Here is a 17,181-nt window from a genome sequence, read left to right on the forward strand (position 1 = left end):
AGCAACATTGACTTTGTCAGCGACGGCTGTACCCAAACACACTGGGGCTGCCCCCGGCCCCCTTCCATGTCTCCCTGTGGGGTGTCCTTGGGGATCTGGGGTGAGGAAGCTGTGATCTGGGAGATTTTTTCTACCACACAGACATTGGAGACTCTTTAATGAAGCCGACTCTAAAAAAGGTGTTTCCATTCTAAGGTGGGGAGATTTTGTGCTGGGAATGGGTGCCCTAGATGGAAAAAAGCTTTTTGTGGAGTTCAGGACAGTTTAAAACAGTGATAACTTTCACCTTGTAAGTGAACAGGAAATATTGGGATAAGACAGGAAGTTGCATCATTCCTTTTATAAGAAGAACTGCAGAAAAAAAAAAGTTGTTCGCAAAAGGTAGTGGCTAAGAGGAGGCCAGCCCTGAATTTTTTTGTTGTTGTTTTGTTGTTTCTTTGGCTCCCCCCCCCCCCCCTCTTTTCTTTCCCCCCCCCGGAGGACTTTTAGGCCATTTTCTTTAAGAAACGGGCTGTTTGAGAACTTTGTTATTTTTATTATTAAAAAAAAATTTGACCAGAAGGGTCACCTTCAGTTGAAATGTTAACTGCACCCTTATTTCCTGGTTCACTAAAGAATATTTCATAACTTTTTCAGTTTCCTTCCCCAAATGGTGGGGCCAAGCAGCTCTTGGCTGGAAGTGAATTTTGGTTTGGCTGCTTGAGGTCCTCAACACGGAGCCCCACCCAGTGTCATTAGCTCAGTTTTAACTTGCAAAAAAAAAAAAAAAAAACTTATTTTTTTGGTCGAGGGACGTAGGTAAGAATTTGTTTGTCCCTGCAGCTCTCCACCCCAGCCTTGCCTTCCCCTAACATGGGTGCCTGGCATGGGGCAGGTGGGGAGTCGAGGCTGCCTTGATTTTTCCAGCCACAGAGCCCAGTCCCGTGTCCACCCCCACAACCCCCAGGAATTCCTTACCTTCTGAGACTACGTTTCTAGGGCACTCCTGAGGAGTGGTGGGGGAAGGGGGCGATGGGGCCCACCAGTTACCCAGAAGCTTCCCCCAGCAAGAGGGCTTGCCACAGTCCCACGCAGTGTGGAGAAGTAGGTGGTATATTGTCCTTGGGTATAAAAACACAAGTTTCCATTTACTCATCTCTGGGTTTCTGAGCCCCCCTCCTCCCCCTTATGATGTCATTGTTCAGATGACACAGGCCAGTGCCCCAGCGTGTGCTGCTAAGGGGCCCCCTTTAGGATGGAGACCAGAAGGAGATTCGTGTGTGCCACGCTCTTGCTCTCCACTCACTCGCCCCGCACCCCAGCTTTTTTCCCTTAGCGTGCATTGTTTTGTTTTCATAACACAACAAGAGCCGTGGGGTGTGTAAGAGTATTGTTGAGAACACTCGGTGAGCGGAACTTGTCCAAACAGAGCAGGACGCCAAGGCAGAATGCTGTGGGCAGGTGGTGTGCCCACAGAGGTTGCCGGGCCGGCGCCTGGCTTGGAAATCCCTCTCTGGATCGGCCGCAGCTGGCTGGGAAGTGGCTGCGGACGGGGCTTCTCTCTTCCCACCCCCACCAGGCACTGGGAGGGGGGCCTGGGGCCTTTCTGGCTAACCCCTGACTGGAAGGCGTGCTCTCCTCCCAGCTAGGTTCACTTGTACCTCTCTCTGGCGGGTGTAAAGCTGGGGTGGGGTGGGGGGTACCTAGCCGCTTCAGGAAGCCAGCATGTCTCTGGTTCATTCATTCAGTGATGATTTATTGAGTACCTACTATGTGCTAGGCCCCGTGAGGTGTGGAGGATGCAGTTTGGGGGCCCCTGGTAGAAATTTTTCCTGGAGGTGTTTTTGGTAGAGGGCTCTGGAATGGGATTTGGCTCTGTCCGGAGTACAGATGGAGGGCAGCTTCTCAGGCGGTTTCCACAGGACGGAAGGAGCCAGGACCCTTGGGTTCTGGAGGCGGGCGGTGGGGTGAGGTGTTGGAAGACGAGGCAGAGGTGCAGGGATGGGCCCCTGGAGGGATTGTCTGAGCACGCAGGGTAGGCAGAGCTTTGCTCTCAGTGGCTTTTGCCTCTGCTTTGGTTGTGTGGTCTGCTGAGAGTTGAGATAAAACAAAGCTGGTGGATAAACAGAGGTTGTCTCCTCCCACTCCAGCCCCCTCCCCCATCCTCCCCTTGATGGCTAAGATAACAGCAGTGGCATTAGGAGGTAGTCGTAATCCAGACTCTGATAGTACTTGGGTGTGCAGTGTGGAGGGGAGGTGACCAGCCGCGCTCTGGCTGGGTTGTGGGACCACAGCCCCGGGGTGGGGTGGGGTGCGGGGGCCAGGGGAGAAGGTCCACAGAGACACTGATGTCTCGGAAGATAGTATTAATGTCTGGACAGCCGCAGGGCAGGGGCAATCTGAAAGCCCTAGAGCTTGACTTTCCTTTTAGAACTCTGGTTCTGAATGCACCCATTTGGGGTGCATCTCGCGCTTTTTAATTTTAAATCTGCCGGTCAAGGCCGTTTCTGAGATGCCAGCAGCATGCGGGGGGTCCGGGCCCACCGCGGTGGTGTTGTGTGAGGTGATCTAATAGGCAGTGACCAGAGCGTGTTCGTTTCCACGCTCTCCCCTCCCCCGCCCGCCGGAGGGCTCCGTTCGTGGAGGTCACTCGCTCCATTGATCTCGCTCTGCCGTGGAACCCCACCGGCCGGAACAGTCTGAGACTGGTTTGGTGTGGGGTTTGATCCAGGGCAGAAAAGGAAAAAACTGATCTCCACTCCGGTTTCATCTTGTCAGGCTGGGAGTTCCTGTCAGCAGACAGCCCAGTTCGCTGGCCAGGGACTGTTAGTGGCTCTCGGGTTTGTTCATTTCAGAATTGCCTTTTTACTTTGAACTTGGGATGGCCGCTCAACAGGAACAGAAACAGTAGGACGCCGGGCGATGACTGTGCTCTCTGGACGCAACTTGCTGCGTCTGCCACTCAAGAGGTCACAAGCTGCTCCTGTCACCCTGTCCCGTTCACCCTCGCCCCAGCTTCCACAGGCCCCTAATCAAGTTGAAAGTGTCTCCTTGCACAGTAGGCAGAGTGAAATGTGGAGGCCAGGAAGGGTCTCGAGAAGGTGCTAGGGGACCTTGCCAGCCCCAGGGCAGCCTCTCAGCCAGCACAGCCCCTCCCCCTCATTAATCAGTAACCCAGAGCGAAAGAGCCATTTGAGTCTTCTGCGAGCTTGGGTGCACAGTACAGCTCTTAAAAATAGATGGGCCCCATCTCCAGCTCAGTGGGGTCAGAGTGAAGACCCCTGCTGTTGTTGTTGCCTGGGGGAGGAGGCCTGTGGTGGGGGGCATGCAAGAGTCCCGGGAGGGGCCCTGGAGAATGACAATGGGATGGAGATCCACACACACACACACACACCCCCCCCCCCCCCCGCCCCCGTGTCTGTCCCTAGGGGCTGGCTGGCTTTTCCTGGCTGAAGGTGGAGCTTTTTGCTTGCCAGTGGCCTCCAGGGCCTCAAGTTTTTCTCTTCTGCAAAATAAGAGGTTGGACTGGTCTCTCCCAAGTCCCCTTGCAGAGCTTGCAAAGCATCCTGTGATCTGTGTGGTCTTTGGTTCTTGGATTTTGAGGGGAGGTAATGAGACCCCCTGTTGCTGAGGTGCTGGGTAGATAATGGCCTCTTGCATGCGTGAATAAAAACATTATAGTTCTTCACATTTCTTGGCTTGTAAATTCTCCCAAGAATGAGTGAAGGTTGAGGAATCCTTCCCCATAAAAATGCATATGCATACCAAAATTTGCATGCATTTTCAGGGGGCCTTTATGCTTGTGAATCACCTGTACTTAAGGCCTCCAGGTCAATGCGGAGCTTCGGAAAGTATTAGAAGAGGTGGGGCTCAATGGGGGGTGGGGGCTCAGTCCCAAGACCCTGGGATCATGACCTGAGCTGAAGGCAGATGCTTAACCCACTGAGCCATCCAGGTGCCCCTCCCTTCCAACTCCTTTTTGGGCAAAATATACCCCATAGTTCCCATCGTGACCGTTTTGAAGTGCATAGCTCAGCGGCATGAGTCTGTCACCTTGCTGGGCAGCCTCCCCCACTGTCCTTCTCCGGGACCACTTCTCTTTACCAAACTGAAACTGTCCACTCAAAACCCTAACCCCCCAGCCGGCCTCCCACCCCGGGCTCTGGGCAGCCCGCTTCTTCCTTCTCTGTGCATTTGACTGTGCTCGGTACCACATAGGAGTGCGGTCATCCCACACGTGACGTTCTGTGGTTGGCTGATGTCACGCCTCAGAACCTCCTCAAGGTTCATCTGTGTCCTAGCCTGCGCCACAGTGTCGGTCCTTTCTTAGTGTAGGTGTGTCTACATCGTCATTCATTCATCCTTCAGTGGATGCACTTGTGTTGCTTCCACTTTCTGGCTCTTGGTCAAAAATGCTGCTGTGGACATGTGTGCCATTAATTTCTTCAGGACTCTTCTGGATACACATCCAGAAGTGGGATTTCTGGGTCATGGGGTAACTCTGGTTTTGGTTTTTGGGGCAGCATCGTAGGGCAGCGCCATCTTGGCCCGTGTGTCTGTTGCGGACTGATGGCGTGGGGCGGGGGACTCAGATCAGCCCTCCTTCCTGATGCAACTAGATGGCTTTGAAGGGGAGCCCCAGCGCAAGGGGTGGGGGTGCCGAGTCTGTCCCGGGGCGGTGGGGGATGGGCGGCCTGGTTCTCCACAAGTAATACAAGCCAGATTGGAACCCAAACGTGTGGGAGGCCCAGAGTCCTATGAAACGTGGCGCACACAGCACTGAGCGGCGGGCGATTTCCGGTGGGTTCTGGGGGCCTCGCCATGGCAGTCAAGGGTGGGGGAGGCTTCATTCCTCTTCACGGGGTGGGCACGCAGGCCTGGGAGGCCCTGGGTGCTTTGGGGGTGAAAGGGCTGGGGAGGCTGAACAGTGAGTGTGTCAAAGCCGGAGAGATTAGATTACAGAGGTAGACAGAAGTAATGATTAACTTTTCCAGTCTGCACACTGTCTCCAGTCTGTCGTACTCTTGTTTTTCCCTGTGAGTACAGTGCGGGCCGGGCCTGGCCAGGCCCCAGTGTTGGGTTGTAAAGAGGAGGAATGATGGCTCTGGGAGCGAGCATGGGGGCGGGGATCCAGGAGCTGGCCGGAGAGGGAGGCTTTTTTCCATCAGATCCTGCATTGGAATTTATTGGTCGGAATGCAGTAAATGTTCGAAATGCCATCCCATCCAACAGTTTTCATAATTGTTGTGGAACAAGGGGAGCTGGGGGAGGGGAGGGATGAAAAGGACTTTTGTTTCTCCCTGTGTTTTTCCACGTCTTCGACGGTTTTCCTACCCTCTAGAAAAGCTGGAGTCCAGCAGGAGCTTTGGCGGGGGATGGGAGGGACAGGACCCGTGTCTGGGTCCTGTAATACTGTGCTGCTTTTCGGGGTACTGGAGGTCGTTGTGCATGGGGCTTTTATTAAAGGGCCCCACAGCAAAAGCAGCTCCCTGCAGAGCCCCAAGACCCGCAGAACCAGGCGGGAAGTGTTCTGTACCTCTGGGGGTCGTGTCCTTCAAAACAGTTGACGTATGCATCCATTTTTATGAAGACACTTAGGGAGTTTGAACATGCAGCCCACATACTTAGACGGGGTCAGTGCAGAGAAGATGAGGGACTTCCTACTCGTTTAAGAGATGATTCTTTGGTCGGATTCATGTATGCCTTCCCACTTGGGAATCCACATGTGGAATTTGGGGGGGAATCTCTGGTCTCTCTCTAGGAGGGAGGCTGGGGGGTAAGCCTGGAGATAATGATTTGGACATTTTCCTGTTGGGTGATGGTCCCACTTGTTCTATCTTCTGGGAGTGTGGCCAGGGTCCTACCTGGTACCATGGCGGATACGTACCGTGCAGGTCTGGGGGCTGTGTGTACGCAGGCGTGTGGATGCCCTTTCTAGAGGGAAGGTGGGTCACGGTGGAAACTTCAGGGTGCGCCATGGAGGGGAAGAGTCCTGAGATTCAAACTTGAAATGATGAGGCTGTGAGATTCAAACTTGAAATGATGAGGCTGGGTACACACTCAGCAGCCAGAGGCCCATTTACTGTAAATATTATGAATGGAGTTGGCCGGGCTGGGAGTCCCCACCCTTCCTCTGAGTCCTGTCGGAGCTGGGCAGAGCGGGCCTCCTCAGAAGGCAGGCAGCCGGGTACATGCTATAATTTGCATGGCTGAAGGCTGGGCCACAGGAAGCCGTGTCAGCCCGGCTGGCGAGACAGATGGGAGCTTTTGATTTGTGTGGCTTCCCTCCCCTGCCCCGCACTGCCCTCAGTTATAGTCTCTGCTGGCCAAATACTGCTCTTAGGAGGGTCCCCTAGGCTGGGGGCTGGCCTTGGACATTTGAGGGGCCTTGGGGGACACAGGTGGGGCCCGTTGGGGGAGTGGAGGGTAGAGGAATCCATTTTAGTTTTAGTAACTGGTTGTAAGGCACAGTCAGATATCAGTCTCCTAGATGATAAGCAGGATCTGCCGAACCAGTGAGCTCAAGAGCTTGCAGGAGGAGAGAGGTGATGGCGAGAAACTTGAGGGGGCCAGGCCTGGGTGGACATTGGGAAGCATAGTGGTGATATGGGCAGAGACCCTCCCGTGGGGATCCTCCTCTTCCTGAGAGCGGTGAGCGACGAAAGAACGCACACAGCTTGTACCTTCCCACGTTTAAAAAGAAACCCGTTTACAGAGGGACACAGCAAAATCTGGCTCAAATCTCTTTTCCCTTTTGATTTGATTTTGTTTTGTCTTATTGTTGCAAATTAAATGCAAAAATGTGCCAGGCTCCCCAGCGTGATTTTCTTATTCTCCGGAAAGTAGTAAAAATAAATGGAACCTGTGTTCATACTGATGGGGCACTTCTGTGAATCACAGAGTGTAGCCAGAGACTGGAGAGCCTGGAGGGGTGCCTGTTGTGCCCTCGCCTCCTTCGTATTAGTTAGGGTTGGGTCAGACTGAGCCTCCGGGAGGGCAAGCCACTTGGCCAAGATCGTAGAGCGGCTTGCTGGCAAAGGAACCCGGTTCCTTCCCCCGCTTGGTATAGGGGAGCTGGACCCCACGCTCGGGTCCTCATTGAAAGGGAAGTAGTGAAGTAAAATGTGAAGTAGGCATCATGTTTCCAAAGCGTGTTCTGAAGGACACTTAATTTTCTTCCTCTAGTATTTGGAGAGGGCAGGTAACCTGAGGTCAGAGGTTGCTGCCCACTGCGGCTCACGTCGGCCACTGTTCTGGCCTGGAATTCCAGCTTTGTTGGGCAAGTGATCGGTGCCTCTTTTCCCCCTTTCACAGCATAAAGACACTAATAGGATGCAACCTCATAGCGTTGTCATGTGATCCCTTCCACCTGGGCCCAGACATGGTAAATGCTCATTAGGTATGGGTATGACCCAGACTGTTCTTTTCCCTGCGGGAGAAGGGGTGGGTAGCATTGGGTAACGTTTTCAAGAAGTTGGAGAACCCAAGGCAAGATGTCTGAGAGATGAGACCAGCATGTGTAGCACAAGCCAGGTCATGGCCCCTGGCCACTTTGTATCAGATTGTCACAACAGCCCTGTGAGGCTGGCCCTGGGAGCTCTGGGAGCTTAAGTCACTGCCAAGGTGCTGTGAGAGGTCTGAAGGGGTGTCGGACTCTAGCTGGGTGTGGGGGGTATCGCACAATCCGAGTTCCCTGGGGGCCAGGTTTTGGGGAGCCTGGCTGGTTGGACCACAGGGACCCCAGAGCAAGTTCTCCAGCCTTTGAAGCAGACCCCGTGGTCCTCCTGTGCTCCCCCCGCCCCAATCCACCTCAATGAACAGATCTTGTTCCAGAGTCTGGAAAGAGCCCAACCTTCTCAGTCCTGCCTTCTACCAACCAGAATCCATTTCCTGATCTCTTTGATGGAGGAACTTGGGGTTAGTGGTGATGGGCTGAGTCTGAGCGTTTTCAGGGTTAACTGGGAAGTGTTTGGAGTTTGTTTCAGCCCCTGTGGGTAACACGTTCCAAACCCCAGGGTTGTCTGTAGGAATCAGAGCGTGAAGCTCAAACCCAGTGGGTTTTCTCCACAGCGGAGGCTGTAGGTTTCAGTCTTTGGGGCTTGGACAGTAGACCCAGCAGGGTTCCTTGTTCATTGCAAGTGTTTGGGTTGAGAGTAGATGGGACAGATGGCCCCTCTTATCTCAGTCCTTGTCCCCGAAGTCGGTTGGTTGCTCTCGGGGACAGCCAGTTTCCTGACCAGGGTGGGGAACAGGGATGACGGGTGCTGTTAACCTTTGAGATGTCTGAGGTGGGGGGAGGACTGGATGAGGCAACCTATGGTGGCGCCTGAGTCCCGAGGAGGGAGGACCCTGGACCTGTGGCCGGCGAGGCGTGGCCGTGTTTGCGTTCCAGGGTTGCTGGGTTTAACTTGTGTGTCTCCCTGTGTGCCCTTTGCTTGCCCTTAGCCATCTGCATGAAAGCAGCTGTTTTCTGCCCAGTCTCCCTCTGCTGGGCCGCTGGGGAGGGGGCACACAGGCCTTGACCCACTGTGGGATTTTTGGCAGAGACGTCTCTATTTTTTTTTAAAGATTTTATTTGAGAGAACACGAAGGGGAGAGGGAGAGACAGACTACCCGCTGAGCCTGATGTAGGACTCGATCCCAGAACGCTGGGATCTCATGAGCTGAGCCCAAGGCAGATGCTTCACCAGCTGAGCCATCCAGGTGCCTCGAGACATACTCTTTATAAGAGCCTTGCAGAGAGGAGAGTGGGTTAGATCCCTCCTAGCCCACCTTCTACTCCTGTCCTCTGTGCCCCAGCAGTTGGGCACGGGTAACACAGTGGGCCCCACTGCTGTGGCTCAGTCTGTACTGGCCTGGTTCAGCCTGTGTTCCTGTCTGGAAAGGCCAGAATCTCGGGGACCCCTCTTTCCCCAGCAGCACTCCTTTGTATGGTGTAGCCGGGCACCCATGGCCTCCTGTCCGTGCCCTGTCCTCAGAGCACCACGGGGTGTTTTGGAACAGTCCTACCTCTCTGGCCCTCATGGTCCACTTCATAAGCAAGAGACCAGAAATGGTACCATTGAGGCATTGAGCTTGGTCTGTCCTCTCTCTCTCCATTTCTCTTCATGTCCTCACACCTTCAGACAAAAATGGAAAATTCTGGGGTCTGGTCACCCACTGCCTTTGAGAACCCTGGGCGTGCGAGTCATTCAGGAGTCTCCGGTCTTCTAGAAGGGTCAGGACTGTTCATTCATGACCCAGGGTAATTAAATAACTCTTTGTAAAGAGGCAGGGAGCTTCTTGTTAAGTGGTCTTCCCTAATGCAAGTGCAAACACAAGCAAAATCCTTTCCTTTCTCAACAGCTCCCCCCTTCCTTTTAAAGGGTAGGTTTTTATGCTTTAAGGGAAATGAGGAAGGGGAGGGGGAGAACAACCTTAAAGGAATTTTAGGCGGATTCAGCATTTTTCTGGGGTTGCTCCAGAAATTCCCTAAACTGTAATAAAAAGAAAAAATTGTGAGCAGGCATCTGATTAGTTGGCTTTTTACAACACAGCTTTTCTTTTGGATGCTTTAAAATGCACAAATACAGTTTTAAAACAAGCCCCTGTATAGTTTTCGGGAGGAGGCAGAGAAGTTGCTGAAAATACCGGAAAAGGTTGTAAAGCTAAGGGAAGTTAACAAGGGCCTGTGAGTCTTGCCTTTGGAGGATAAGTATCAGCATCCATGAGGAAAAGTCAAAGGCAGGCTTCTGAGGTTCTTCCTTAGTTCTTGGAATGAGGGACGCTTTTCTGTGTGAGAAAGCCTCCCCGCTTCTCCCCCTGAGGCCCGGGGAGCCCCTCTAGGAGCTAAACCTTTTGACCTTTGTGGGGAGATGGTTGTGGGCTGTGGCCCAGTTCAGGGAACTGTGCTTCTCTGAAGATGATGCTGAGTGTTTCCCAGAAATGAGCCCAAAATGGTGGGGAATTTGGGGCACATCTCTGAGTTGGCAATGTAGGATGTTGTCCCAGGCCCCCAGAAGTGTGATGTGTTAAAGAGGCCTTTGCTGGTGGGATGGTCTTGCTGGAAGGCATGGGTTTCTGTGTTCGGAGATAGCCCAGGAGCAGTGAGGAGAGGAGGTAGCTGGCTGCTGGGAGGCTGGGGTGGCCGTGGGGCAGGCTTGGAGGGGCAGGGCTGGGAAGGAGCTGGCAAGGGTCCTAGGGTGGCTTAGGGCACCTAGTGGGCTTCCCAGGGTTTTGTTCGTGCACAGGGACATCTATCACTGCTGGTGATCTGGGGTTGGCCATTAACCTCAACAGAAAAAAGTTTTTTTCCAGGGATGTCTGGTGGCAAATTGTTGGGTGGACCGGCGGGCTATGCAGATGAAAGAGAAATGTGCCAGAACTCTTCCCCCTCTCCCTCTCCCTCCCCTTCCCCCTTCCCCTAGGGCTCTGGGCCACTCCAACCTCAGCTCCCCCCCCCCACCCCCGCAGCTTCCCCTGCCCCCAGAGGCTGCTGGGCAGCCGGTGGGGGGCCCCCCACCCCTTTCTGGTGGGCCTGGCACAGGCAACTTGATCCAGGCCCCCACCCCACACAACCCTACCCTGCACCTCCTACCCCTCCTCTTCTTCCCAGCTAGCTGGTGCCAGGTTTCAGGAGGGCTGAGCTCCATGAAACAAAGTATCTTGAGGCTCCACCCAGGGTCTCTGAACCTCCCTCCCAGCGACTCCCCCCTCACCCCCGCCCATCTCCCCATCTTCTTTCCAGACCAGGTTTGTTGCTCCGAGTGGGGATAATAAGCATAGCTGGGGATAATAAGCATAAGCGAGAGTTTCTTACATTTCAAAACACCCTCCTCCCTAAAACAGCAGGGCGGTCGTGCCTTCCTCCCCAGCAAACTTGCACGCCAGAGAACTCTTACACAGATCTCACGGGTTTTTGGTACAGGCCCCTGAGCCCAGCTCCCTCGACAAGAAAGTTCAAAGATTGCCAGCACTCGGGAGTTTATTAGCAGTTGATGGATACTCTGCAGAAACAAGTTAATGCCTGATGAGTCACCTCTGCTTGGAGCCCTTGTCCCTCTCTTGTTTTTCCATATGTTCCAGAGTGTACGCACGCAAACACTCACATGCTCGCTCACACTCACGGACTTACAGCCTCTCTCACACTGAGGCTTCATAGAACCACGGGTTGGGGGTGACAGGCCAGTTTTCTGGGGTTGATTTTTGGAGGGGTTACTGAGAGAGAGCAGGGAGCTCTCAGCTTCCCCATTTTGTCTGGCTGGCTGGGTGGGCGTTCGGGAAGGCCAGTTTGGGCGGGGAAAGGTGTCTGTAGGAGACGTGGCCACTCAGGGTGAGGGTGTGTGTGGCCGCCTCCGTGGGTCACAGTGCACGTTGTACAGACTTACAGAACACCTCCATGCGAGACTGGCTACTGCTTAAAAAAAAAAAAAAGAAAGAAAAAAGTTAATGGAGCTGACTGGTTCCCAGGTCCTAACATGCCTGTAAAGGTTGGAAGCAATTGTGTGCAGAGCTGCCCTGGGTTTTACCCAGCCTGCTGGGGCAGCAGGACACAGGTCCCTGAGCCCTCGTCCACCCCCAGCTGCCGTGCTCTATCGGCCTCGGCCATCCCACAGCCAGCCCCCACCTTCAGGCCCTGAACCCCCAGTGAGTGAGAAGCGGGACTGCAGGGGAAGGCAGGAGGCCTCTGCCTTTCCCCATTTTTGTTAACAAATACAAGACTTCCGGTCTCCGCCCTGCTGCCGCAGACCACAGCGTTCCTGCAGCCTGGCCTGGCTGGGGAGATTTATGGTTCCCAGTCTGAGGCCTGCCCCGTTGGCTCCAGCTTAAGGAGGAGTTGGAATGCCAGCCGCTGGGGCCTCCCTTTCCCTCCACAGGATTCCCCCCCCAACTCCTTTAAAGAGCTCTGGGTGTCTGTTTGAGAAAGTCACCTTACCAGAATCACCCCAGTCTTCTGGCTGCCTGTGGGAAGAACCAAGTTTAGGGAAGCTGGGGAGGGGGGACCTGGACGGGGGACCTGGACGGGGGCGGGGGGGGGGGTGGGCAGGGCAAGGTGTCTCCATGCTTCTGAGGAGGGAGTGGGGAGAGGGGGGTACAACAGGCAGAGGAAGGGCACTGGAGGGAAGGTCAGCCCATCCCAGACACATAATCTTCTGTCTGGGCTGGAGGAAGCTTCCTCAAGGTAGTCTGGGTTAACACCAATCCGTGTGTTATGATTTGGCATTCTGACTGAATTCGCCCTTTGTGTACAGAGCTGCTGCTGACAGACACACTGAGAGCGCAGTTCTTTCTGCGAGGAAGATAGATGTTTGTGCCTCAAACCACCTGCACTTTCATTTTATCAGATGGTGCTCCTTTATGACCGAGGTGCTGATCTGAGAAGTTGGTGACAAACACAGACACTGCCTAGTGGGGGGACCCTGGAGTCTGGAGACTTGGGTTCTGGGTCTGGCTGTGTCATCTGTGAGGCCCGAACAATAGGCCTTCTGGGTCCTGATTTTCTCCTGAGGAGGACCAGGGGCTCTTAGAGCCATAAGCTTTTCAGGTCCCATTGAATTTAAAGGGCTGTAACTCTAGGCCATCTGGAAGGCCTTTTCTTGCCCCCAAACTGGGACCAGTGGAGTTCCTTAGGGTTCCCTGGCTTCTGAGCTCTGCAGGGAAATGGCTTCCTTTGGCCCCACAGGCAAACACGCTGGTGTCCTGGGTCCCTGACCTGATTGTGGGGGTGGGATGGGGTGTAGGGAGAGGGACAAGGTGCCCCAGGGAGCCCCATGTTGAAAGGCGGGTTCTTCCATCCCTCGCCCCCATACGAGGACTCCAGAGCTGGCCGCATACATACCCAGCACCACCACCATTCCTGACGAGAGCTGAGGTGGTCTTGGCTGTCGTGAAGGAAGAGGGAACCGTCAGCCCCCATCACCACCAACCATGTCCGCCATCTTGTTTTGCAGATTCCCAACTTCTTCTGGAGCCTGGGGATCGGTCACACTGGTGCGTGGTGGCATACTGGGAGGAGAAGACGAGAGTGGGGAGGCTCTACTGTGTCCAGGAGCCCTCCCTGGATATCTTCTATGATCTACCTCAGGGGAATGGCTTTTGCCTTGGACAGCTTAATTCGGACAACAAGAGTCAGCTGGTGCAGAAGGTGCGGAGCAAGATCGGCTGCGGCATCCAGCTCACGCGGGAGGTGGACGGCGTGTGGGTGTACAACCGCAGCAGTTACCCCATCTTCATCAAGTCAGCCACACTGGACAACCCGGACTCCAGGACGCTGCTGGTACACAAGGTGTTCCCCGGTTTCTCCATCAAGGCTTTCGACTATGAGAAGGCGTACAGCCTGCGGCGGCCCAACGACCACGAGTTCATGCAGCAGCCGTGGACCGGCTTCACCGTGCAGATCAGCTTTGTGAAGGGCTGGGGCCAGTGCTACACCCGCCAGTTCATCAGCAGCTGCCCGTGCTGGCTGGAGGTCATCTTCAACAGCCGGTAGCCGCGCGGGCCGGGGACGCAGCGGGCGCCGCGCGGGCCCAGGCCAAACGACGTTGCTGCTAATACTTTCCTCCCGAGTGCTTGCTTTTCATGCAGACTCTTTGGTCCGTCGCGTGTCGTCGTCGTCCCCACCCCCGCCCCGCTTCTTGTCGTTCTTGTTTATTTTCTGTTTGTTTTGTTAACTTTGAGAAATAGCTTATGGAAAAAACGGTCAGGGTTTTTTTGCAGGGGGGACGGGGGTGGCGGGGTATGGCCAGCAGGACAGCCCAGGAGGAAGAAGGGAGGCAAGAATCCGTACCACCAGACGTAGTGTAAGAATGGGGAGCAGGCCCTCACGTGGGGGCCCTCGATTCCCTTGTCAGGGCGGACGCGTGGGCGAGTGCGTGTGCGTCTGTGGTTCGTACAGGTGTCCCTGCGGGGAGGTCTGTGCTCCCAGCTCTGTCTCTCCTGCCCTGTGGACATGCTCAGTGGGGCAGCGGCAGTGCCTGGGCAAGCTGGCAGCTGGGGTTCCAGCAGCTGCCAGGAGCCAGGCTCTGTCCCCCATCCCTGGAAAAGCCTCCCCCCACCCCCCACCCCTGTTGCTCCCCTTCTAGGACACGGCCCTGTCTGCAGGCTTCTTAGAAGCAACCCTGCAAAGAGGCTGAACCAGAACCAGTTGTTTTCATGCTTGTCTTCTGCCCTCCCCTCCCCCCCCCGCCCGCCACCCTGCTGTCCTTGTGTCTTTTTTGGTCATCTGTTCCTGGATATCTCGGAGATGGGCTGCCCGTGCAGTATTGCCCTCCCAGGGCCCCTCCCAAGCCCCTCAGCCTCTCCCTTGCCCTGGTCACATCAGGTCGTGTCCCCCGCCCCGCCCCACCCCACTACCCCAACTCAGAAAACCAGCTCAGCACTTTCCTCCCCTCTGCCGCCTATGTGTTGAGCTCTGCTGTTAGACCAGCAAGGGGAGCAGCCCTGGGAGGGAGACTTCTTGGCAACCCCCCTTCCACCAAGAAGGATTCGGTCCATCATAACCCAAGGTACCGCCCTGGGCTGACACCTAACTCTTCTTTCATTTCTTCTACAACTCATACACTCGTATGATACGTTGACACTGCTCTTAGCTCAATGAGCATGTTTAGACTTTAACATAAGCTATTTTTCTAACTACAAAGGTTTAAATGAACAAGAGAAGCATTCTCGTTGGAAATTTAGCATTGTAGTGCTTTGAGAGAGAAAGGACTCCTTGAAAAAAAAAAACCCTGAGATTTATTAAAGAAAAAAATGTATTTTATGTTATATATAAATATATTATTACTTGTAAATATAAAGACGTTTTATAAGCATCATTATTTATGTATTGTGCAATGTGTATAAACAAGAAAAATAAAGAAAAGATGCACTTTGCTTTAATATAAATGCGAATAACATGCCAAATTAAAAAAAGATAAACACGAGATTGGTGTTTTTTTCTATGGGTGTTATCACCTGGCTGAATGTTTTTCTAAAGGAGTTTATGTTCCATTAAACAATTTTTAAAACGTATACTTGATTCCATGTCCTCCAGCTCCTTTTTCTTCTGGCGGGAGGGGAGTAGGAGGGGACGTCCATCAGAATCCAGGACAGTGGGGTCATCTTGGCCCAGTGCTTGGCTGGCGAGGAGGGGGAGGTGGGCCACAAAAGGGACGTTCAGGACAGCCTGCTCAGCCACCATCTATTCCCGTAGCTGCAAAGACCCCTCTTTTTGTTAGTACCCAGTGACTCTAGGCCGTTACTGGCCTGGTGTCCCGAATTTGTCAACTTCAGGGATCCCTGAGTTACAAAGTTGGGGGGTAGTTTTTCAGCTCAAAACGATTGAGAGGCAATTTCATCTCGCTGATTGGGGAGGAGGTTGCACTGGGGGATGGGACGGGGAGGAACCTGGATCCCTCCGGTTTCTGGTTCTTACCCTTACTTGATGTCAGACCCTAAGCCCCACTGCACCTTTCCCAGAGGAAGGTCACTGTCAGTCTGGATTTCAAGACTGCTTCCCTGAGGGCTAAGGACCTAGAGGGAAGGTTGATGGAGGTTGAGTGTTGACGGTGGGCAGAGGGATCATGCCACCTCCTAGGTCTCTCCCAGGCTCTGTACCAGGCACTCTTGGAGTTGGCTGCAGGGAACCCAGTCAGGTCCTCTTCTGCGATCTCTCCCTCGTCCGCCAGAGCTCTTCCTGTGACCGTTTCCTCTGTCTGATGGCTCGCCACAGTTCCAGTGGCACTTGCTGCTGAATCACCTCCCTGGACCTGCCCCTACCCCTGGGGTTTCTGCTGTTGGATCTAAGCCAGCTGTTGGATTCAAGGCCTCGGACACAAGTGGTCTGTCCAAACTGGGCACCAGACAGGGTTGTGTAGGTGTCTAGATCTTGAACCTAAGATCTAGGGGATGGGGAGGTCTCTTTGGAGTGGGGGTTAAGATGTTGGGTATCATGGGCGCCTGGGTGGCTCAGTGGGTTAAGGGTCTGCCTTTGGCTCAGGTCATGATCTCAGGGTCCTGGGACGGAGCCCTGCACTGGGCTCTGTTCATCAGGGAGCCTGCTGCTCCCTCTGTTCCTCCCACTGCTTGTGCTCTCTTGGTCTCTCAAAGAAAATCTTTAAAAAAAAAAAAAATTTGGATACTGCGAACTGGTACAATTTCAAAAAACCTTTTTGGAGGGCCAAAGTAGGATTATCAATATTTTGCCAAATAACGACACAAAGCCCTACGGCCTATGGGCACTGCTGTCATTCAATAGAATTACTATACAGTTGTGTAGTGAGAAATACTAATGCATTCTCATTTATGCTTGAGCATGTCTGCCAAATGGTCCGGACTGGCTTGTTACACGTGAGGTGATGGGGAGCTTACTACCTATCAAAGCAGCTTTTTGCTTTTTATTGGTTGAAGTGAAACCGCCTCCATTCTAGTTCTGCAACCCAGAATAAGTGTAAAATCCCATTGTCTGGAAAACACCCAAGGAGGGTTTTAATTAACTCTGGGGTGGTAGTGGTTGAGGAGGGGTGGGGGTGGGAGGTGTTACTTTAGGGAGCAGGCAAAGCCATTTTCGTTTACTCTTGACTTGCATCGGCCTGCAGGAAGCACTTTAATAATAATAATAATTGCCACTTACTGGATGCGTAACCAGGTGCCAGGCATGATGCTAAACTAAGCATTTAAGGGAATTACTTAATCCCCACTAGGACCCCTCTGCAAAAATGTGGGTGTTGAGAAGTTAAAAGACTTGCCAAAGGTCACTTAGGGAGATTGGAGAACTCAGGATCTCACTCCAGGGTTGAGAGATCTTCGTCCTTGGTCCCTGTGGAGACCTCTATTTGATGGAATCCTGGTGGTGACAGCCCTGAAACTCAAGATCAGAAGAAGGTGGGCCACCACGATGCCCCCTGCCTGAACAGCAGGGCCTCTGATGCCGGAGGCAGAAAGCTGCCTTCTTGTGTTATCTGGACTCGACTAGCAGCCCTGGGAGGCTGGAGTTGGGGTGGGGGCAGATGGCCTCTGGAGGCATGGCTGGCTGCAATGCTTAGGGGAAGCCTGGGGGTTTGCTGGCCACCGTGGTCATCCCCTCCACCCAGTCCTCCCCTAAACGCCTTCCACATGCCAGGAGTACCAGGACTGCTGTGGGGGGCACCTTCCCTCAGGGGATTGCTGGAGGACAACACGCCCACCCAAGAGGGGAGTGAGGTCAGTATCCTGGACCACCTGGGCTTCCCAGAGGAGGCCGGGCTT

General features: G+C 53.9%; 1 protein-coding gene across 1 annotated transcript in view; it reads left to right on the forward strand.

Annotated features, from left to right (window-relative positions):
• The window catches only part of SMAD7 (SMAD family member 7), a 29,759-nt gene extending 16,112 nt beyond the window's left edge, over nt 1-13,647 (forward strand). Inside the window, exon 4 of the mRNA XM_032882547.1 lies at nt 12,909-13,647. Within this exon, the coding sequence (XP_032738438.1) occupies nt 12,909-13,447 (539 nt within the window). The 3' untranslated portion in view covers nt 13,448-13,647. The remainder of the gene's footprint in view (nt 1-12,908) is intronic.
• The last annotated feature ends 3,534 nt before the right edge of the window (nt 13,648-17,181 follow it).

Source organism: Lontra canadensis, unplaced genomic scaffold (genome assembly GCF_010015895.1).
Source record: "Lontra canadensis isolate GAN:19392208 unplaced genomic scaffold, GSC_riverotter_1.0 scaffold82, whole genome shotgun sequence".
Lineage (NCBI taxonomy): Eukaryota > Metazoa > Chordata > Mammalia > Carnivora > Mustelidae > Lontra > Lontra canadensis.